At 50.0% G+C, this 23799-nt stretch overlaps 1 protein-coding gene across 3 annotated transcripts in view; it reads right to left on the bottom strand.

The window, feature by feature from the left end:
* The window catches only part of TFRC (transferrin receptor), an 858836-nt gene that overhangs the window by 242040 nt on the left and 592997 nt on the right, over positions 1–23799 (bottom strand). For all 3 annotated transcript variants that reach the window (XM_069617499.1, XM_069617501.1, XM_069617500.1), the window contains exons 13-14: positions 22320–22383; positions 13872–13939 (exon numbers count right to left, since the gene is read on the bottom strand). In XM_069617499.1, coding sequence (XP_069473600.1) covers positions 13872–13939; positions 22320–22383 — 132 coding nt within the window. The remainder of the gene's footprint in view (positions 1–13871; positions 13940–22319; positions 22384–23799) is intronic.

The raw sequence follows: 23799 nt of genomic DNA, 5'->3' as shown, positions 1-23799 counted from the left end.
AACTCTGGAACTCCTTACCCCCACCACTAAGAGCAGACCAAACCTACCTGAACGTCTGCCAAAAACGAATAAGATGGCTCAAAGAATCTGATAAAGCCCGCTTTCGAAACAAAAAAATGGATCCTCTCCGTTGCTACCCTGTATATAACTATATCATTAGCCTTTTCACCTATTCTATATGTATTCCCAACTAGCCTGTGTCAAGGATTACTCTCCTAATCAAAGTTGATCCGCAGCCTAGCTTGAGGTATGCATAATTATACAGTTTGCTTGACCGCTGTTGCTCTGCATTTGACTTAGATTTATGCACAACTATACCTTTTGTCCCTATATACTCTCTTTACCTCCACCTATTCTGCTGCAATCACATGCATTGTATTATGTATCATACGGTACTGTATTTTGTAATTGTGTAACCAAGCTTCAAATTGTCTTATGCTATGCGCCCTGATGCCCACGGGTCTGGTGCGCAATATAAACAAACAGTGTGCTTTTTATGTACACTTCTCCCTCCTGTGTCTTGTTCTACTTTGGAAATTATAAAAGGGAAGTCTTATGTATTAAGATTAAAACACCTCTCGAGCCCATGGAGAATCCCGCATGCATCGCTGTTCAGTAATTGGTTCTTTTGAAAAGGATGCATTTCGTACCCGTTAAGTGTGCCTCTGTGAGAAGCACTATGTCAGGCGAGTGTCTAGTCAAATTGTGTCACCAATCGCCTTTTGATACGGCTTCCCAGGCCATTGACGTTTCATGTCAGGAGTTTTAAGTGTCAGATGTTATTCTTAGGTGAGGCCATGTCCCACTGTGTGGTGGTCATTTTTTACATTGATTTATCTCATAAGTGATTCGCATTTGTGCACTGTGTCAAGAGGCAGTGTTATGTAATGTGTGTATGGCGTGATCGGACCCGTGTAAAACCCCCCTTCACACCATCCCTCCCTACACCCCAACCCAATCTGAAGCATCTATCTAGCCCGAAAAAAACTAAACAACCAAACACTCAGTAACCTTTCTCAGCCTAGCCTTGAGTCACCGACAAGCAACAGTTAAAGGGAAACCTTATCGCTGATCAGTCTCAAAATAGCAGAGGTGGTGGGAGAGGGGGGTTTGGGGAGGTGGAGGGAGAATAGGGGTCTCCTTGCACTAGCCCGCCAGCCATTAATGAGGTATCACAACTCAATCATATGCCGCATGTATAAGGGTAACTGCGTTTCAGCGATATCTTTCGCACTGACCATTAGGTTATGTCAGTTCAACCCATTGCATCTAATCATTGTCTATGTGAGGCATCTGACGGTTCTTGTTGTGGTTTTATCGGTGGCGATCTGTCTCGCCGTGGTCCGTTTCTGCCGTTATCTTGCCTTCTTTGTTGTCTCCAGTCTCCTTCTGAATGCCTCTCCGCCCAGTTCCATGCCTTAGGGTCTGTGAAGTGTACGGTTGTTCCATTGTGTATATCTTACGTTGTGCAGGGAATAACAGGCCGTATTTAACATTTAGTGTCTGGAGACTTTTTTAGCGGATCAAAGGACTGTCTTGACTTTTGTACTTCTCTAGTGAAGTCCGGGAAAAAGGCAACTCTGGAGCCATTGTACGTTATGGATCCCTTCGTCCTGGCCATCTGGAGTATGGCATCACGTTCTCTAATTGAAGAGCTTGGCGATCACTGTATGTGGTGCTGCTCCAGGAATGGGTCTGCCAGATGGTATCCAGTGGGCTCGTTCGATCGAGAAAAAGTTTGAGAAGGTCTTAGGAGCAAATAGGTCCAACAACCATTGTTCAAGAAACAGTTCCATACTTGTGCCTTCAGTCTTCTCCGGCAGTCCAAGGATCCGTATGTTATTTCGTCTCAATCTACCTTCTTCCATTCGCCCCTCCTGTGTTTTGAGGCGTTCCATCACTTTGGTCATTTTGTGACCCATATTGCGCAGGCCATCTTCTGTTTCGGATATGCGTGTTTCAGCCCCTCCCATGCAGGAGGTAAGTTTCTGCAGGTCATGACGCAGAAGGGATACCTCTGCACTTATGTCGTCCATTTTTTTCTCCATGGAGGTCCTTGAGCTGGCTATAGCATTCATCAGGGGGAGGTTTCCTTCATCTCCTAGTTTGTCGCTGGACTTGGATCGTTCCACCTGAGGGTTCAAGGTAGCAGTCATATATTGCTCCATTTTGCTCTGTGTGGTGACTTTCTTGGCCTTGTCTTTACCCATGCCGGAATATTCTGCAGTGGCAGTATTTTTGCTCCTCCTCCTATCCGCAAATATCTTGTGCGATGCTCGTTCCGAGGTCGGGGCCTCTCCCAGTGGATTGTGCTGGTGTGCCTTAAGCTGTCTGTGGGTTACTAATGTGCCTGCCGTGGGAGTGCCACTGTTTCATCAGGGTGCACACTGGCAGTGAATTCAATTCGGTTTCCCGTTAGGCTCGCCGTCCCGCCTCCATCTTGGTTGGCATTTAGTTGGAATTCTCAGTAACTTAGACCTCACCTTATATCTAGTTTCGTGATGTATTGCGCGCTTGCTAAGTTATTAGATATTGCCACGCGTTTACTCTTGAGGTACCATTCTCAGTAATATTGTTCCTTATGTGAGCAGGGTTACAGATCTCTGGGGGGAGGGAGGGGGGGTCGGTGGGAGGTTTCTGCAGCACCAGTAGTTTGTATGTCCTTCGTTTTTGTCCTGTGGGCCGTGGAGATCCGATTACACCCTCTTATTTATGCATCAGGGGAATAGTCTCAATGTCTATGGGTCATATTTAATATTTATAGGGCATCAACCCTTTATACAATTATTCAGGCGGTTACCATCTCGCCACAGCCATTATGGGAGAGCCCGGCCTCGGACGCAGCATAGTGCGGGTGTTGCCCGCTATCTGTTGTTCAGGGTGTAGCCATTGTCTAAAGCCATCGCCGGTTGCCGCAAAGCTCTTCCTCGCTCACCGCTGCATTATGGCTTGTGGGCCTTACCCTACCAGATCGGCCCCAATGTCACCAGAGCAGTGGAGTTGCACAGTACGCTTGCCTGCATCGGTTGCATACCTTAGGGTTCCATCACGTGATCGCCTCTGCGCTTGGGGTCCTGGATTTTCACACTTTTTCGTTAGATCTGTAGATCATAACGCCGAGGAATGTGGTCATTTCCTTTTCGCGGTGCGGCAGGGGTCGTCGCAACCCCCCCAGGTCAGCTTTCACCCTGGCTGTGCACCTTTGTTGACAGTGCCACTCGGCATGGGCACCACCAGGAACTTTCCAGTGTGGCCCACCAGCTGGGTTTTTGCCGTAGCTTCAGGTTGTTGAGTGCCACCTTTCGCCGCCGGTGTAATTCAGTTCCTCCAGTCCATGCAGGGAAGCACCCTCTTGGGTCACCTGCTTTCACGGTGCGCACCGCTGTTCCTTTCCCCTCTTTCACCAGCAGATTACAGGGGAAGCAGCAAGGAAGTCTATTGCCCAGTTCGCATATTGCCGGGCGAATCTGCCCTCTCCTGCCATGCGAGTGGTTTGGGTTGTGCGCCGCAGCTCTGCTTCGGCAATCAACTCCCCACCGATGCTCCTTGTTGGTGCCGTAGGTTGTGGGGTGTCCCAAACGTAAAATATCATGCAGCCCGCCCATGCTCCATTGAAACCTGGGCTCACCATCGGTTGAATCTGCAACAGATCGACTCAGGGATGATGTGCCGGAGGTGTCCCCACGTGAGCCGTCTCACAATCCGTTCTGGCGTGTGTGTGTGCCAGGATCAATCATTGCCATAGTCTGTCTGACCCCGTGTGTTGCACTGGGGAACAGCCCAGCGTAGTCCCGGTCCCACATATTTGGGTTTGCGTGTCTCCTGCAGTCAGGGATACCGGTTCACAATACAATTGCTGGTATCATATGTCCTCCCAGCGACATTACGGTTTCATCAGCTTGCCCCATAGAGTGTCCTCGGCTGCGTCACACTGCAGTTCCTCGCTGCTGGGCTACGTCGGCCATCTTGCCTAGGTTATTACCGCTATGGGCGTCGCGTTCTGCCGTGAATATCTCGCTGGTCCTGTACCAGACAGATTTCACACTTGATCAGGCTGTTCCGGTGGGTTAGCCTGCATGTATACGCCTTCAAAGATACTTTCAGGGCTGTTGTCTCAGGATGTTAGCAGGATCGGGGCAGCGGTCTCGGGAGCTCAGAGGATTCACGTCCTCATTGTTTGCCTGCTAGCCACGCCCCCAACACTTACACTCTTAAAGTTATAAAGAATTCATTATTTATACACAAAGATATTTAAAGCATTGTTCAATAAGCAGTAATTAGCTGTAACATCAATCCCAAGTTAGGATTCAATTCAAAATGTAAACCAAGCAGGTGAGAAATTCATATGTTACACATGTTCCAGCACTCAGTTGTGACATCATTTGAGGTCACGATAGCATTTATATATCATCACCTTTGCAATATTGAATTTCAAGAATTAAATGTTAGATCAGAACAGACTGATGGCTTATAAGAACAGTTAGATTCTCCCAAAGGGATGCAGGCAGTCAATTATCTCAGCATTAAAGTGTACATTTAATACCGCTAAGGGAACACGCACTGCCAACGCCAATAGGTTCAGAAGGAGGCCTTTAGGGAGCCAGGATGGCCAAAGTCAATGGACAAAGTCAAAGTTCTGATGCTCTTCTTAGAAAAATGTTCTTAAATAGTCAGTGTTAAAGTTACAGCAACTCAAGAGCAGTCACCTTTAGAAAGCACAAGCTGTAAGGCGAATGCAGGTAAGTTGAGGTCAACTTGGTGTTGGGTTAAATCGCACTCCCAAAAGGTAGGAAGCACCCCAAATGGCAAAAGGATAATGTACCCTAAGCCCCACAGTACCTTGAAAATGAAGAAAGTTGCCTTTGTGATGCAATGCAGTATACTCTTGTTCCCTGGTCCTTGGGCGTGGTCACAAAATTATAAGTTACGCACTGTAGTGACTAACGTACTGTACTCTTAGTCCATAGTGCCCTTTCCTCCATACTGTATGGGCGTCCCTCGCTAGAGACGGGAGACAACCATTTTCACCACAAAAAAAATAAATAATATCTTCCCCTTTAAATTCATAAGCGTGCAAGGGCGCGGCCCTGGGAGCATGCGCTCCCTGACTCCACTTACCAGCGCCATTCCTCAGTCCCCTTTGACGCATCAATAATATTACCATTGCCAAATGACACTGGTTTTATTATGGGGAGGATGGTGGGACGGGGACTATGGACTAGGAGTACCTTAAGTCACTACGGTGAGTAACTTCTAATTACTTCTACATCTCACCCCCCCACCCCCTAATACTGTATGGGAGATTACAACTGAATGCAGCCCGAGGGTGAAGAGGTGACTAAGAAAACAAGTGCCTTAAAACTGCCTGACCAAATGCTGCGTCCGACCTGGAGCTGGCATCCCAGCAGTTGGGCTTGCAGAAGGCTGAAGGCGTAGCCCATGTAGCTGCCTTACAGAAAGCCGAACAGGTTTTAAGGTGGTATAGGGCTCTGAAGCCACCAGTGCCTGGATTTCACTGATCCTGTGACGACGTGAGGCCCACCAAGAGGGCTCTTAATGGCGACAAGCCTGATGTCCGCGGACGCCATTGGCTCAAATGGTGTATGCGCCAAGGAGCCCAAAACTACATTGAGGCCCGATACCGAGTGTGGCTACTTAATAGGTGGGTAGAGCCTGGTGAGGCCCACCAAATGCCTCTTGACTATCGGGTTGGAGGATGAAAAGACCTCCTGCAAGTTCCTAGAAGCTCAGATGTCCACTTGCACCCCCAAGTGTGCGAGGTGTGCCGAGAAGGACAAAAAAAGGATAGATTTCCTTCAATTCTGCTAAGTATACTGGCTCCTAGTAGCATTGCTTCTAGCACCCTGCATGATGTCTAGGTTAGCCTGTGACAGATGCAGATACTTTAGTGTGGCCTGTTCAAGAACCACACTGCGAGGGCTAACCTCTGGGGGGGCGGGAGGGCGGCCGGGGTGGATGACTGCTTCCCTGCTGTGAGAGTAGGTGAGCTGGACCCAGCGGAAGGTGCACTGGGGCCTGTTCCGACAGGCTGAGCAGTTCAGAGAACCATGGCCTTTTAGGCCACCAGGGAACTATCAGGATGACATGAAGGTGTTGCGACTCCCTGATCTTGCAGATTACCCTGTAGACCAGGGGAGTGGGAGGGAAGACACACGTTCATGTTGTCCCATTGTATCTGCATTGCATCTCCCAGAGTGCCCCAGCCCGGTCCCTGCCAAGGCGCAAACGGGGGGCAACTCTTGTTGGACCAGGTGGCAAAGAGATCCACCTGCGGATGACCATCTGTTGAAGATCCCCTGAAGGACCTGCTCGCTCAACTGCCATTCTTAGTTGTCCACACTGAGTCTGCTGAGCCTGTTTCCCTCCAGGTTGGACTCCCCCGGGAGGTGGATTGCCTTCAAGTGCATGTTTTCCAGAGCCCACACCCACATGTCGACTGCCAAGATACAGAACAGAGAATGAGACCTGGTGCCACCCTGTTTGTTGATGTATTACATGCGAGTGGCGTTGTCAGTCTGGAGTAGGATCGTCCAGCAACTGATCATTGGATGGAAGGCTTTGAGAGCCAGCCAGATCGCGTTACCACCATGCTGAGGTCGCCGCTCTGCTGAGAAAATGACCCGTGGCTCTTTTGATGACTGTGACCTTGATAGGGAGGGGTCGTTGAATAGCCCCAAAAGAGAAGGAAGCCACACAAGTTGTCGAACCAACCTCTGGATTTCTTGATTGGGCTCTGTTGAGCTTCATGAGGCGTTTGCCACCGGCATGGTTAAACAGACTTTCCTTCATCATCCCCATGCACATGGCTTGGCAACCAACTCGCTCCCTTTGACTTCTATGGACCTTGCTACACTCCCCAACGTGACTGAAGGGTACTGCCTGCCCCTTGGAATTTTTTTCTGTGCTCTTCTGGGGGCTCAGGAAGTTCTAGTCAAAAACTGCATATTTACCACTTAACTGTTATTTTGGAGGCATTTCTAAAGTCATGTTCTCCACGTGGCCCCACTGAATTTATTTTACACTAACGTATTTCGCTTACCATCGCTCGCCCCCACGTAGTGAAGTGCAATAGTAACATTCTAAAATATATCTGATTTTTTGGATGCCTTGGACTGCATTGCAGGGGTTTCCACCATCAAGCACGACGTTGAGATTTGTGCCTTTGTATTAGTCAATTAGTATGCCCTAGAGGGATAGAATGAATGAATGGATTTTCTTCCCAACCCTGGTGCTCATGAGATATTGTGCCTACAATATATAAGCGGGTTGTCTCTCTAGAGCAATGTGCTATGCTGACATGGACTAGGGATTTTTTTTTAAATGTTTTGTTAGAATGTCCGGTTCAGTTTTTCTGTTGTGTGCCCATCTGTGATAGTGGACCCACATTAAAGTACAGGGGAGAGGAGAGTCCTCCAATATTTTTTCAGTGTGGTGTATTTTCTATGGATACGTTTGGACTAATCGTACCTGTGTTTGCCCATTATCCCTTCCTGAAAGTTATCCAATGTCGCTCTGCCTCACTACTCTCCTTTAAGATGTTTGGCTTCCTTTTTTGCATGTTAGCCCCAACAGGGTTGTTCGTTTTAGTGCAGAGCTCTATGGGTGCAGGGCGGAAAGAGGGCGGGTTGTACAAAACTTGCCATAACAGGGGGTCTGCTTTTATCTCAGGAGGATAGCTTAGGGGCAACGTACCTGCCTTGGAAGAAAGACACAGAGCTACAAAGGTTTGATCCCTGGGTCTGCGCTTAGAAACCTCTGGGTAATAAGCGCATTATAAATAACCCATCATATCATGGGAGGCAGCGAGTGAACACCACACCCAATCACACCAAGAGCCAATGACAGACCATCCCCTCCAAACAGCCATGTATTCAGGTAGTGTGTTGCATAAATGAATGAAGCCAAACCATCCCAGAAAGGCATCTGCATGGAGCAGTCAAAACCGGTTTGGTTTTAGGCTCACTACAGGCGCCCCCCTCCACCTCCCCGTTGCAGGGTACAGGCACCCATTGGCCAATGACAGCCACTCCCTCTGACATGCACAAAGAGTAGTCATGTGAACCCACTCCGGTCTCCGCAGTATGTCTAACATAGAAGTTGTACCTCCCCAGGAACATTATGGGGTATACTTGCCTTAGTATCATATGGCCTCATAAGGCAAAACATAAAAACAGAGTCCCACTCAGTAGAAGGAACAAGTTACTTACCTGTAACTTGAGTTCTCCAGGATGGGTCTGACATGCATTCACATGCTCATGAATATTCCCTGTCAGGCCGGGAATCCTTGGTAAAGAAAAAATCTGTTTCGTTTCTGAACTGTCTTTCTACTAATAACCATTCACTGGTCTCTGGGTCACACTGCCCCCAGCCAATGACTGCCCTCTACCCAAGCCCCTCCTCTGGCAGCCATCTTCAAATTTGGTAGCACGTAAAGTGGCAGTAGGACCAAGAGAAGAGCTGCAGGGGGGTTGGAGGGAGGGTTCACTTGTGAATCCATGCCAGATCCATGCTAGAGAACAGTTACAGGTAAGTAACTTGTTCCTTCTCCAGCATTGGGTCTGGCATGGATTCACATGCTCCTGAATACAAGAATACATAGCAGTACACATCTGCACCACCACGGGAGGTGGCAAGGCTCAACATTAAGCATTTCAACAACTCAAACATCTCTTACCTCCTCACCAGGCTCACCTTCAAGCGAACAAGTTACGCAGCACTGCCTGGCCGACTCTATACTCCTCCCTGGAATCCCGGTCAACGCAGTAAAATCTCGTGATGATGTGTGCCGACCTCCAGGTAGCAGCCCTGCAGATGTGCAGCAGGGGCACACCAGACAATGCCGTGGTAGCAGCGATCACTCTGGTTGAATGGGCTCTTGGACGGCCGAGCAACGGTCGGTTTGCCAACCGGTGACAGTGCATGATGCAGCCGGAGAGCCATCTGGAAATGGAAGCCTTCGAGAGGGCTTTCCTTTGGTTCACAGGTCCAAAGTTCACAGACAGCTGTGAGATGTCCTCCGAAAACTCTTTGTGCGGGCCACGTAGAACTTCAGTGCTCTAGCCACATCCAGCGAGTGCAAATTCCTCTCAGCCGGCGATGAAGGCGACAGGAAGAAAACAGGCAACACCAAGGGCTTGTTGAGATGCAAGTCCGACGGCACCTTGGGCATGAAGGAGTGCGTCCTCAGCACTACCCTCGTCTTGTGGAATGTCGGGTATGGAGGTTTACAGGCGTGTCTCTGGAACTCCCACTCGTCGTGCAAAGGTGATGGCCACAAGAAATGCTGTCTTCCACAATAGGAACTTCAGTGGTGCCGAATGCAAGAGCTCGAATGGGGGACCCATGAGCCTGGTCAGCACCACGTTGAGCTCCCATGCCGAGGCCAGAGCCTTCACCGGCAGGAACAAGCGGAACAGTCCTTTCATGACCTCCTTCACCAGGCAATGAGACCACAGACCCCCGCCCCGGAGTTCTGGTGTAGCGGGAGATAGCCTCCAGATGGATTTTGATGGAGGCGTGAGCCAGCCCCGCCTTGGCCAGCGACAGCAGGTACGGCAGCACTTTAGGGGCCATAATCTGTAGAGGGTTGATCTTCTGTGCACAGCACAAGACAGAGAACCTCTTCCAATTGTGTCCATAGCACGAGAGTCGATGACGCCCTGGCCTTTGCAAGCACCTGCTTGCAGTCCGCCGGGATATTGTACCCTCTGAACTCTAGTACTGCAGGAGCCAGGCCTGCAGGTTCAGGAATCCCAGGTCGTGATGTAGGATGGCGCCTCCTTCCCTGGCGATGAGATCCGCGTCTGTCGGCAGTTTGACTGTGGGAGGGGTAGGGGAGGATGCCGACATGTCCAGAAGGTCCGGGAACCAGATCTGCCTTGGCCACGCCAGTGCGACGAGGATCATCATCACCAGGACCGTCTGAGTTGACTGATGAGACGCAACAGCAACGATGGGAATGCATACAGGAACAGGCCGTCCCAGGGGAATGCGAATGCGTCGCCCATGCTCCCCAGCTGGGGAAACCTGCTGGCGAACCTCCGGCACTTGGTGTTCGTCGCAGTCGCGAATAGATGGATCTGGGGATTGCACCATCGTCTGAATAAGAGATCCACTTGATCCTGCCGAAGCTCCCACTCGTGGCAAGAGCGCAGCTCCCTGCTGAGCGAGCCGGCAATGGTGTTCTTTATTCCTGCCAGATGGAAGGGTACCAGGAACATCCCCTGGGCCATGGCCCAGTGCCACAGATCCTGCACTTCCTTGGATAAGGCTGGGACTGGTGCCCCCCTGCTTCCAGATGTAGAACATTGTGGTGTTGGTGAAGACCATCACCACCTTGCCCTTGAGGGACGGGAGGATAGACCTGAGGGCCCAGAACACGGCTTGCAGCTCCAGGATGTTGGTGTAGTGACCTCTCCTCCAGGAGCCAAAGACCTCTTGCGTGGAGATCTCCGGTGTGCGCTCCCCATCCCTCCAAGGAGGCATCTGTCATCAGTTTCCTGAAGTTCCGGGGTCTGGAAGTCCATGCCCGCCGCTAGATGCATGTGGTTGCCCCACCACCGGTTCGCTTGGCGGAAAGTCTCGTTGAGTGAGATCTTGTCTTCGAAGCTGCCACCCGCTTGCATCCAACAGGCGTCGAGGAACTCCTGTAGTGGCCGCATCCGCAACCTGCACAGACGCACGAGGTAGATGCACGATGACCTCATGCCAAGCAGGGACTTGATGGACCTCACCCTGGCCACTTCCATGGTCAACAGCTGTTGTACCTTGCCCAGGATAGCCTTCGTCCTCTCCTCCGGCGGTGAAGCCAACCGTGCCACTGTCGAGTCTGGCTCCCAGGAACAGGGCGTCCTGTGACGGTACCAAATGGAACTTTGCAAAGTTGATTGAGAATCCCAGTTCCGTGAGTAGGTGGACAGTCTTCGCTGTGTGATTGACGGCGAGTTCTCTTGACTTTGCTCGGATGAGCCAATCGTCCAGATAGGAATATACATGGATCCCTTGCAGGTGCAGCCGCGCCGCCACCGGTGCCTGGCACTTGGTGAAGACCCTTGGCGCCAACTTCAAGCCGAAGGGCAGGGCCATAAACTGGTAGTGCTGCCTTTGGACCATGAACCATAGGAACTTTCGATGTCCTTTGCGTATGGGGATGTGGAAGTAAGCATCCTCCAAGTCCAGCGACGACGGGAAGTCGCCTTCCTCCAATTGTCCCAGCACATGCTGAAGGGTGACCATCCAGAACTTCTGGGATTTGATGTATCTGTTGAGGCGGCGAAGGTCTTCTTTCGGATGAGGAAGTACCGCGAGTATACTCCGGAGCCTCTTTGGGACATTTTCTATAGCGCCCTTTCAGCAATGCTCGTACCTCCAGAAGCAGCTGTGGCACATGGTTTTCCTTCCTGGCCATGGGTGGTAGACAGCGACACTTTCTTTGGAATTCCAGAGTGCCCGTGGGCCAGGGCATCTAGCACCCGACGTAATTCGCCAGCCGGCCTCCCACCCAAGGCCCGGGCTGTCTCGGTGTCTGCCTTGATGGCCTGCAGTGACTTGTGCACTGCCTTGCCGAACAGGTTGTTCCTGTCGAAGGGCATGTCCAGTACCCTGGTCTGTACGTCCTGACGGAAGTCGGTGGCCCAACCGCGCCGGCATAGCCAAACACTGTTGCCCATCTGGCGAAAATTGGTGTCGGTGATGACCGTGGCCACCGTGATGGCGTGGTCCGAAGACACCTTGCCTTCCTGTAGGATTTCCAGGGCTTCCGCCCTCTTGTCTGGTAGGAAATCCAGGAGGGGAGCGATCTTGAACCAAAGCTCCTGGTTGTAGCGTGCCACGATCGCGAGGGCGTTGGACACTTTGATGGTGGCCCGGGCAGGGGGTGATGGGAGATCTTTCCCGTCGTCACCACCATTGTCGTCATCCGTCCCATCCCTCGGTGTAGGGGATGACGGTGAAGGCTGGAAAGGGTGTGGGCAAGGAATGATGGATTTGCCTCCGCTTATTCGGTGGGCTCCCCGACGGTCCAGGTGTCGCTGGATCGTCCGCTGGGGGTAACGGCAACCTTGTCCTCATCTCCGTACACAGGGTCTGGATAGCAATCAAGATTGCTCCCGAGTTGTCCTGTGGTATAGGCATCGGTTGCCACGGGAGCGACGGCTGGGGTGCAGGGACATCCGTTTCCTCCGCGGCCCGCTGCTCCTAGTCGCCCCACCGTTGCTCGCGTCATCCGCCACCTCGGGATCCCTCCGCTAGGACCAGACTTCCTCGTACTTCTTGTCCAGGATCTGTTTTGACGCCAGCCAACTCATCTTCAGAGGTGGTATCTGTGTCCGTTATGGCTACCGTGCCCCCCTCTCGTCCCGGGGGTCTTCGACAGATTGAAAAGAGGATTCCCTCTGGGGTGGCAGGGAAACTTTAGGCCCGGAAGTAGTTTCCACTGGGGTAGTCTCCACAGGCTTCGCCAGGGTCGCCACGACTCCTTCAAACAAGGCCTTCACCGGGTGAATCAGGGCCTTCACGACCTTGGGCACGCCTGGGGCCTTCACCTTAGGGGGAGGGTCACTGTCTTGCCCCACCCCCCCATGGCTTTCTCCATTGGGATCGACCGGGGCTTCTCCCGAAGCTTACCCGGGTTCTCAGGCTTCCTTTTCCCGAGCCAGTGCGTTGGCTTGTGGTTGATGGCGTCAGGGACATTGTGCCCTGCCTGGCAGCCGAGGAGCCCGAACCAACGGCGCTCCCGGTGCCCGTAAACTCATGGTGCTTTGCCTTTTGGTGGGCCCCCGTCGCCGGAGCGCCCTCAAAAGGTCTTAGAAGACCGCTTTGACTTCTCACCCGCTGCTGGGCTCTTCCACCTCCAGCCAGTTAATCGAGTCTGATGGTCTTTCAATGTCTGGGCGGACATGTTCTTACGTAACGCACAGTCCTCTTCCACGTGCGACTGGTCGTCATGAAGGCAGTAGAGGCACTGGGAGTGCTCATACTCCTTAAAGACGTTCTGTAATCCACATCCAGGGCAGATCCTAAACACTCTCTCCTTTGTCCTGGGCCATGTCCAAGCGGGGTAGGCCTCAGAGGTCTTTCGGAATCCTCCAAGAAGAGAAACTCGACGAAAATTTGTCCTTGAGGGGCGTGGAAAAATTCTGAAACGGGTCCCCGTTGATCAGAAGAATCGGTGGAGCTCGAGGCTCAAATTGACCGAAAAATGAGTAAACTCTTAGGAAAAAAGCAAAACGCAGTAAAGCTCGAGAACTATAGCACGAGGACTCCCAAAACTTGAACGTGCGGTAAAAATCTGAAGATGGCAGCCAGAGGAGGGGCTTAGGTAGAGGGCAGTCATTGGCTGGGGGCAGTGTGACCGAGACCAGTGATTAGTTTCTGAACTGTCTTTCTACTAATAACCAAACAAACTTACCGAGGATTCCCGACCTCACAACAGGGAATATTCATGAGTATGAATCCATGACAGACCCCATGCTGGAGAACATTAGATTGCTTGGCTCCGAGGAAATAAAGTCCAAAACCCAGACGCCAGCACAAGTCGAGGGGCTAGCTCAGATAAAAATGGGTCTTTCTACCAAACACCTGCAATTCCACTTGCACAAGTTAACAAATTAACCCCCCCCAAAGTATTGCACATGCCTATCCTGTGACATTTATTATCCGGGGCAAGGTTACTTAAATTTACGTGTTAGCACCCAAATTCGTTTGGCAGATCGTTTAACAGGTTCACCTGGTAGAGCCAGATGAACAAGGTGAGTAGTTGATGGTTACCAAAAGGAAACTAGGCAGAGGGCGATCACACATTGAGAAACACCATTCAAGTAATCACTTTAATCCAAATAAAAGCAACCAACCTCTTTCATGGTTTTCTCAATAAGGCTGTACAGCATGGGGCTGGCAGAAACCTTGAATGTGCCAGAACCTAGAGAGAGAGTATTTATTAGTATCAAAAGGATAAGTCACACAAGCACACAGCAATACCTGGTTTAGAACAAAGCTACACATTAGATTACCATTGTAGGTGCGTGCTGCACCAGCTACCTGGTGGAGAGCCCACATGGTTCTAAGCTTGACCAATTTATAACCTCCCCTCATTAGAAGGCTACCTCCTCAAGCATATGAAAAGTAAAAGAAACAGGAAATTACTAGTTACTCAATGTAGTGACTAACATACTCCTAGTCCATAGACCCCTTTCCTTCACACTGGGCGTCCCTTGCTAGGGAGACGGAACCTTTCACCAGAAAAAAAAAAAAAATTCCCATTAGATTTATAGGCGAGCAGCCCTGGGAGCATGCCCCCCCTGACTCTGCCACTCCTCAGTCACCATGGGCGCATCGACAATATTAACATTGCCTAATGACACAAGTTTTATTGGGGGGGGGGGGGGGGGGGGGAGATGGTGGGATGTATGGAGAAAAAAAAAAGAACTATGGACTAAAGAATACATTAGTCACTATGGTGAATAACTAGTAATTATTCTTATGTACCACCCTCTTTTCCTCCATACTGCATGGGCGATTACAACAGAGTATCCCCAGGGTGGAGAGGCGACCCTCTAAGAAATCGAGTTTTTTCGAACAGCCTGACCGAAGGCCGCATCTGACTTAGAGCCGGCGTCCAAACAGTAGTGCTTACAGAAAGCCGAAGGGGAGGCACAGGAGCTCTCCCCCCCCCCCGCGGCTGATGACCTGCCACGGTACTTGTCTCTGGAATGCGACCACCGTGGCCTTGGCTCCGACAGCATGGGCTTGCATGTTCACTGGCAGTGGTCTGTGCTGCCTCGCAAGCCTCCTTGATGGCAGCCACCCTCCATCTTGCGATGGAGGCCTTGGACACCGAATGTGATGAATAGAGCATCCGATTTATGGAAGCTCTTAGTCTGGTCCAGATAGAATTTCAGAGCGCGCCAGACATCGAGACCCTTTGAGCATAATCCTTTGGATCAGCAAAAGGTAGTAGGTAACACCATCTCCTCATTTAGATGGAAAAAGCAGGGGACTTTAGATAGAAACACAGGGTGCGTTCTCAGGACCACCTTATCCCTGTGGAATCTGGTGTAGGGTTCTGTGGCCACCAAAGCCTGGATCTCGCCTACCGTATGCGCTGATGTAAGGCCAACAAACATGGCTGTTTTAATGGTGACCCGTTTGTTGTCCACGGACGCCATTGGTTCGACAGGCTTATGCGCCAGGGAACCCAGAACCATGTTGAGGTCCCACACTGCATGTCGTTTCCTTATGGGAGGGGAGATCCAGGCGAGGCCCACCAGATTATGTTTAACCACCGGGTTGGAGGAGAAGAGATCCTCCTCCGAGTTACTGCAGGCACCTATAGCTGCCAGACAGGTGCAGCACGTGTCTACTTGCACTCTTAAGTGAGCGAGGTGTGCCAACAAGAAAAGCACACCGTCCAATGTGCCAGAGAGGGGGTTGATCTCCTTAGAGTCAACCCAATGACAGAACCTGGTCCATTTACTCTTGTACTGGTGAAAAAATTCCTTTATCTTACGGATCACACTGTGGACCAGGGGTGTGGGAGGGATGGCATATGCTGTCCTGCCGTTCCACTGTATCTGGAATGCGTCGCCCAGGGAGCCGGAACCCTGCCCCTGCCAGGAGGCAAATAGATGGTGTTTCCGGTTGTCCCAGGAGGCAAAAAAAATCCACTTGAGGATGCCCCCCTTTGCCGAAGACCTTCTGCAGCACCTGGTCGTTCAATTGGCACTCATAATTGTCTGCTCCCAGTCTGCTGAGCCTTTCTGCCTCCAAGTTGGACTCCCCCGGAAGGTGGACAGCCGTGAGGTAGATGTTTTCCAGGGCCCATTCCAACATGCTAACCACTACACTGCACAGTGGAGGGGACCTGGTACCCACCTACCTGTTGACAGTGCCTGCTGGTGGATTTGTTGGTCTGGATCAGTACTGTCTTGCCATATGAGACTCCTACTCCTGCCGGGTCTAGACTGCATGGACGCTGTGGTTGTCCAGAGCTGCTCCCCAGCCTTCCAGGGAGGAGTCCATAGTAAAGGCGACCTGAGGAGCTGGCTGCCGGAAGGGCATGCCCGTCCGCAGGTTGCAGTACCTGGACCACCATGCAAGGCCAGTGTGGAGAGAAGGAGGAATGCTGACCGGCTCCGCTTGGGAGCCCTTCTCCCGATTCCATGAGGCTGCGAAGTGCAGCTGTAATCTCTTCATCCAGAGACTCGTGTGGCACGGCCAGTAGGACCGCGGCCCTGACACCTAACAAACGGTTTCACCAGGCCAAGGTCATTGCCCTGGTAAGGAAGTGAGTGGTGGCTCTCTTGATGCCCATGAATTTATCCTTCAAGGGAAAGACTGGGCTCCTGTGCCCGATGAGGCCAATGAAGGTCGGGTTCTGCGTAGGCTGCAGCTGAGACTTCTTGCGGTTGATGGTAAACCCCAGGTCGTGGAGTGTGTTCCGGAGATCTTACCCTGACGAGCCAGTCATTCAGGTACGGGTAGACGTGATGGACCTGAGAAGGGCTGCCACCGCATTCAGGAGTCTGGTATACCCTGGGGGCTGAGTTGTGGCCAAAGGGTAGCACCTTGTACAGGAAATGGCAGCACATGATCCTGAAGTGCACGAAGGCACGAAGCAGCTGCCAAATTGTGACATGTAGATAAGCGTCCTTCAGATCCAGGGAGCACCACCAGTTTTGAAGAGGGGGACAGGTTGAGGGTGGAGAGGTCCAGCACAACTCTCAGGCCAGCCTGGTTCTACCTTTGTATGGCAAAAATCCTGGAATAGAAGCCCAATCCTCTCTGGGACGTGAGCTACCAAATTTCCAACAGAGAGGATCCAGGGGTCTGAAAAGTTCAGGTGCTGAAATTGCATGTGATAGGCAAGCCTGAGCCCCCCCCACACACGTGGACCCGGCGGGATACATCATGCCTTCTTTCCCTCTGAGGCTGCGGACTGTAAAAATACCTTGCCCTCCCCCAAATCTCCCCCCCCCCAGTTTGCGCCGTTGCTGACTGAGACCGGTCAGGCTGCCTCAACCTCCATTCTTGGAAGCCCCGGAACCTGCCAAACGCCCGCCCTTGTCGGAGCGTTGATGTGACTGGGTGTACGCCTTGGGCGTGGCCTTTGTCAGAATAAAGACTTTGCAGTTTGCAAGCTGTTTCTCCTTTTATCCAATTCCTCATCGGTGGTCGAATGGAATGGAAGGTCCAATATGCGTTGCTGGACATCAGGGTTAAACTTCGTAGCCAGAAGCCAGGCAGTCTGTGGCGATGCATATAGCAAGCCAGAGGCATCTATGTGGGCCACAGTGGACTCAATGATATTCTCTACCAGTTTGGCTTCTCCTAGCACCACTTTGAAGCGTGCTTGGCTCTGCACGGAAAGTTCTGGAAGGAAGTCCGCTATTTCCCGCCAAAGCCTTTGGTTAACGGCTGCCAGCATGTAATCTGCTTTGGCGTGACGCAGGTGCAGGGAGGCGTTTCAGTACAATTTCTTTCCATATGCCTCCAAGATCTTCTCCTTGCCTAGCAGCGGCGAGGACGAGGTGGCTGAGGACGACTGAGGCTTAGAACAGAGTGACGCTGCAGCAATCACCAAAGAGTGTGGTTGAGGGTGCGCCGACAGCAAGAGTGTATCCCCTCCATCTACCTATACTTGACGATGAGGTGCCGACTGACAGGTTGGGCAGAGTGTGGTTTGAGCCACCCCTTCATGGCCAGGGAAATTACATCTTTATGCATCAGGAACCCCGTTCTGGTAGGGGGTACTAGGGTGAGGACTTCTGCCAAGACCGCTCTTTGGGCTGCTCAACCTCGGGTTGAGGAAGGGCCAAATATTCCGCCAACCCTGCCTTTGCCGACGACAGCGCGTTGGGGTCCTCCTCCTAGTCTGTTCACCTGAGTGTCCGGTTGGTCTGGAGCGGGTGGAGGAGTACTGGGCGCTGTGGTGTGGAGACCGGAGCCGGTGGCTGCTGTAGAGGCTGGGGCAGAACCACTTGTACTGTGGGAGGTAGGAGAGCTGGAAGCGAAGCAGCCGGCAAGAGTAGCGGGGGAGGGGGATTTGGGAGGTGGGTGCACTGGGGCCTGTGGCGCCGGAGCCATACGAGGAATGACTATAGGTGCCGGTCGAGTGACCATGTCTCCGATAGCATCCCGAAGGATGGCCCCATCTGAGGAGTTTGCATCAGCTCTAGGAACCTTTCGAAGAACCAGTCTTCGGAGGGTGAATGAGTGGCAGGTGATATTGACGGAGTGGCTGGGGGCTGCTGGGGCCAGAGCGCACTGCCTCGGTTGCAGGGGAAATCTGCCCTGTGCTGCTGATGGATAAATTGTAAGCCACATACCTGGTTGACACCAGTCCGACCTTGTAACTTGTTCTCCCACTTGGTCCATTCCTAGAAGTGGCATCGGACGAGCAGCCATTTTATCTTGCACGGCAGCCATTTTGTCGAGCTGCACACCGAAGTCGTGGTGCTTTGGCTCATTGGGCTCGGCCTCCTCCACCAGACTTGGCGGTGGAGCAAGAGTCCTACACTGCACCCCAGGCCAAGGCCTGGAAGGGGTAATGCCCTCGGACGTGCCACCAGTAGTGCTCTGTGCAGGAGCCCCCCCCAATCGGACATTAGGCCAGTTGTAGGGCATAGACCCGGTTAAACAACCTTGTAGTCCCTCAGCACTGTGCCTTTCCAGACATTAGGCCAGTACTAGGGCGTTGCCTCTTGGGCGTAGACCCGGTAAAATAATCTTGCAGTCCCTCGGCACTGCACCCCGAAGGATCTGATAATCCCACGGCCGGGAGGCCGTTAGCTGGACTAGTCTCGGTACGTCTGCTGGTGCGAGACCCAGAAAGGTTCCTCCCGCTCAGGCGTTTCCTTGGGAAGGAGTCGCCCTTATGGGGTGTGATGGAAAACAGCAGCCCTCCCTTGGTCCTGGATTTCTGTCTGACGAAGTCCTTTGGATCCTCTGGAGGCGACCTTTCGGAGAGCTCCCTTCACCGAGCTAGTCTGTTCTTCAATGCGCGTGGAGTAAGTTTGTCGCACGTAGTACAACCTTCCCAGCATTGGTCGGGGCCAAACCAGCGGTGGCAAGAGCTTGGGGATCCTACATAAGGAAGAGCCCCTCGCAGGCTGGACACCTCCTGAAGCGCGCTGAAGTTGACATGCGCCGGGAAGGAGCATGGCACCGTAGGACCAGGTACCCGATTGACAAAAAGATGGAAGTATTCGGGGAAGAGTGTGTGGAATTACATGGACGAAGCCAAATCCGGGAGCGCTGGTGAAATCGGCCCTTTCACGTCGACGCGGAACAGGGGACTGAGGAGTGGCGTGGACGGGCCGAGTCATGGGGGCGCATTCTCTCAAGGCTGTGCCCCTGTGCGCCTCCAAATTGGAAGGGGAAGAATGTTTTTTTCTGGTGAAAAGGGTTATGTCTCCCTAGCAAGGGACGCCCATGCAGTATGGAGGAAAGGGGACGGGACGTAAGAGTACGATCACAAAGATTGTTTTTTTTTAAAAAAATAGAAATTGTCCCTGTGCTGTAGTCTGGAGGAATTCATATTTCGACATGCTATAAATTCTAATTTAGAGAAACAGCAATCAAGTCAATAGAACTGGTCTGTCGTCCTGAAATAAGACAAGGTGCCAGCAGAACACCCCGGGTGGACACTTTGGGCAATATGAAAATGTGCTCCTTGGATCAACCGACGTTTTAAGGCGACGAACAGGACATACCATCAAAAATAGCAATCTGTGATGGACAAAGTATTAGAGTGCGGTCTAAATCGGACGAAGCTTTCAGGTCTGTACCATACAAATAAAAGGGTTAGGAGTGCTAGCAAATCATTTAACTTAAAAACAGCAATTGTGCAAATGTGGGTGTGATGCCAATCACAAGTTTCTGGTTGTTTACTTCAATCATTCCCTTGACAATGCAAAGAATGACCCTCCACAAAAGTTCCACCATTTTGCAACTTTCAATTGTTCATTTGTTTTGAAAAACCTGCACAAATCAATTTAAATATTAGGACTGCAATATTATAGAAAACATCACAAGGTTTAACCATCGTGGTACCATCCAAAAGAGCAACATGCTCTACAGAAGTTGCGTGCCATTGGCTCAATTGTAATGGTGCTTGAAAGCATCCTGCAACCAAAGGAAATCCCTTGCTAGAAAATAATTGGATGGTACAGCTTTTGAGAAACAAGGCCCCAGCAAACAGAAGCTCTTCCAACCAGTGCTCCAGATAAGATTTTTGAGGTGGAAGTATTTTACTCCCCGTTTTTAAACTTTGAGAGTAAATGTGATTTCAAGAGAGTAAAAATGACTTTTCTCCTTTGCAAGAGAGTAAAATGTATTTGACATCCAGATGACGTGTGGAAAAACTGTATGGAAATCATTACAATGCGGCAGCTTTCTGAATTGTGACAGAATACACCCTTCATCATTTCTCTACGGTCTGGCCATTTGATCTCTCCTGTATATATTTAAATGAACACAAAAACCTAGCTAATTACATAGTGAAGCAAACACAAATTGTATTGTGTGTTTTGAGGTTCAATAGCAGAATTGTCTTTTGATGTTTAATAAAAGTACTAATTTCCTGGAGCTAGTACTACCTAATGGTATGCCAATGTTATGATAGAACAGTGCAGAGAGGCAAGGACTTCATACTAAATTCTATACCTAATCTCATAGTCAAATGGTTATTTATATAGCGCTTTTGGTAAAGTGCTGCACATAGAACATATTTATCACAATTATCACCAAACCGAAGTGGGTACGTCTTTATCGATCTTGAAAGGATGAAAGGCTGAATTGGCCTTGCTGGGAGTTGAACCTGCAAACTACAGATCACAGCAAAGAGCGCTTAACAGGCTGAGCTACCTTATCGGCTAACATCCTTCAGAAGTCGGAAAACGGAGTATCGACTGAGGTATAATAATCAGTGCTTATATGTTGGACGAACCATGTATGAAGCGGTATCCAGTCATTTTACCGAAAACAAAATAGTACAGCGGGCATGGGGGTGGGGCCCAAATAAAAAATAAAGTGTTTGTTTTATGGTCACAATGAAATGTACCACTCTGAAATATGGGTTGTCAAAACCTTAAAGTTAAATACCTATCTGGATTATAACAGGGGCAGGCTTTGCTGTGTTTCCATTTCAATTACAAATGTAACTTTCATTTGTTTGTTTTTGTACAGCACTTGCACTTCCTGCAGAGTCAGGTTTTGGTTGTTTTAATTGTAGTCTTGAAGATTTGAGAGACCATGGGCCTCATTATAAGTTTGCCGGTCTGGCAAAATCAAAAGACACGTTCTGGTTTCTGTCAAGTAGCCTGACATTTGCACTGCCCTCTACTCTAAACTAAGCCGTCCTATTTACAAGGTTTTCATGCTTAAGAAGGCCTGGTATGAACCTGATCGGGAGGCTTGCTTCCAACAGAAACTAGGATCATTATTTGAACCAGGGCATGCGTGGACTTGGTGATCGCTATGCAAAGCATGAATTAAGACAATCCTGGACAGCCTCTGGCCACCACATCTGCCCAGCAACAGCCCCACGTTGCCATCGATGCGGAATGGGACCAAACGGGCTCAGCCCCAAATATGGCCGAACATAGCGCTGCAGTATGCCCTAAATGATAATTTTCAGTCCTGTGAGAGCAGCAAAAAGGCCAACAGGCAAAACTGGCACAACCATTTTAGAATATAATTAAGCAGGAAAATGCAAAGCTGCACAAGATTAAAACGAAAATAGTACACAAATATCTGCTGGCCCTGGCCAATCATGGACACATCATGCAAGTAATGAAAATGTTACAAATATCAAAGTTAGAGACACAAAAACTGTCATTACTGCACTTTGCAGAAGGTGATGTGTACAGGAAAAAATAAGCATACTTTAACAAAGTGTAACAGTTCTCCTGCACTGCTAGCGAGATGACTGATTAGTGTGCCCAAAACAGATGAGCGTAGCAAGGCCAGTGAATTAAAAAGGCTTCACTTGCCACCAAAAGTTAGGATAGGTTCCAGACAACAGCAAAAATGTAGGCTGTCCCATTGAGGTCTATGGGGGCGGGGAGACAAATAGTTCCCAACAATTTACAAATTCCACTTTAACAAATATACAAAAACTATGCCACCACCAATTTTAAACATGGCAAAATGTAGGAATACCATTACCAGATTCCAGTTGGTTGCAAATATTCAATAGACCTTTGTTCTGCCGGCATTTCCAGTGGGAGACTTAAGGGGTTACACCCTAAAATCCAATCTAGACCAGCCCTTTAAACCAATAGCAATAGCTCAGTCCTTACCTTGAACAGCAGCATCAAGATTTATGTAAGCCACTGCCTTGAGATGCAGCATGCTCAGATAACCCTAAAAAAATAAAATAAAAATTAGTTCTGTTCTTTGCCATAAACCCTTCCTTCCAGCTTGTAACTAGAAAGGTTTTCAACACTGCTTCCAGTAGAAAAATTAGTCTACCAAAAAGGCTGGTATCGAGAGAGCAAATGGCGGTTGCCGACAATGTTCACTTGTATGCAAAAGTTTATTGGCGCAAACCTGGACTAAAAGGAGTGATGTGCAAGCAATTTGGGGGTTGACAGGTCAGTGGAAAGTGGAGATTACATGAGACTGTAGCTTGATATTCCATACCTCATGATATACACCTAGTCGTAGCAGGACCTAAATGACTTATGGGAGTTTTCCTAAAGTCCACTTTGAGGTAAGACTTTATAAAACTATCCCAATAGTTTTAGATTACCAACTCTTAGTATCAGTCTGTACTACTCATGGACCCTTCGTAGAGTGGCAGAACAGTCAGGTTCATCATAAGAGGAAGATGTGAGCTGTAGGTAAGTACATTGAACCTATTAATGCAATTCAATGAAACCCTTATTCAATAAATCTATATTAAAATATAGGTGTATTATATATACACGCACACAAGAATTTTAAATACCTAGCACATTGAACCAAAACCCTTTAGACTACTTCTCAAAGGCCACTTTTTAGTTTGTAGTTGCTTGCGGTTACAATTGTTACAGCTTTTGACACTAATGACCCTTCTACGGCATTATCGGTAATAACGCACACTCGCGCACACAAAGTAATACAGTAATTTTATTTAGTTAGCAAAACCACATAAGATAATGACTTTTAGGAAGGAAAACAGTTTAGTGCAACACTGGCAGGGTTTAAGGTTATAGGGGCAGTTTCTTTGCAAAGCAAGGCATTATAAGTCCAAAATGCAACCCTAGCTAGAGGCAGTTTAGACAAACAGCAGAACAACGAAAACTCCTGCAGAAATTTTCTAGTCTCCAAGACGCATGAAGATACAACCAACGTTGGAGACCCTGTGAAAGGATTTGCCAAAGGGACACAGGCAGAAGCTTGGGTCAGAGGGGGTTGCCCTGGACACCTCTACATGCATTCCAACACTCTGGTGTGACTTTTCAGATTAAGGTAAGCAATACCTTCCCCCCCCCCACAGTACACCTTTGGTTTAAGGAAATGTTTGTGGCAGGATTCTCCTCCATGTGGCAGCGCTGGACCCAACCTCCGGATTCCTTCATCTGGTGACGAAAGGTAAGACAATGGACAGGATCCCTCACCAGCAGTCTAGAGGGAGGACCTCTGGTACGGATTTCAGCTACTCTGGTCACTCAAGTTTTGGTGCCTTTTCTGCAGCACCAACAAAGGACACGATTCACCCGGTTAATCTTCTTAGAATGCTGTAGTCATGCACTCGGGCGAGGGGACTTGGATTGAGCTCTGGAGGTTCACCTGCAG

The sequence above is a fragment of the Ambystoma mexicanum genome, chromosome 10, assembly GCF_040938575.1.
Source record: "Ambystoma mexicanum isolate Mex_15411 chromosome 10, UKY_AmexF1_1, whole genome shotgun sequence".
Taxonomy (NCBI): domain Eukaryota; kingdom Metazoa; phylum Chordata; class Amphibia; order Caudata; family Ambystomatidae; genus Ambystoma; species Ambystoma mexicanum.
This window is presented reverse-complemented; position numbering and strand designations above follow the sequence as displayed.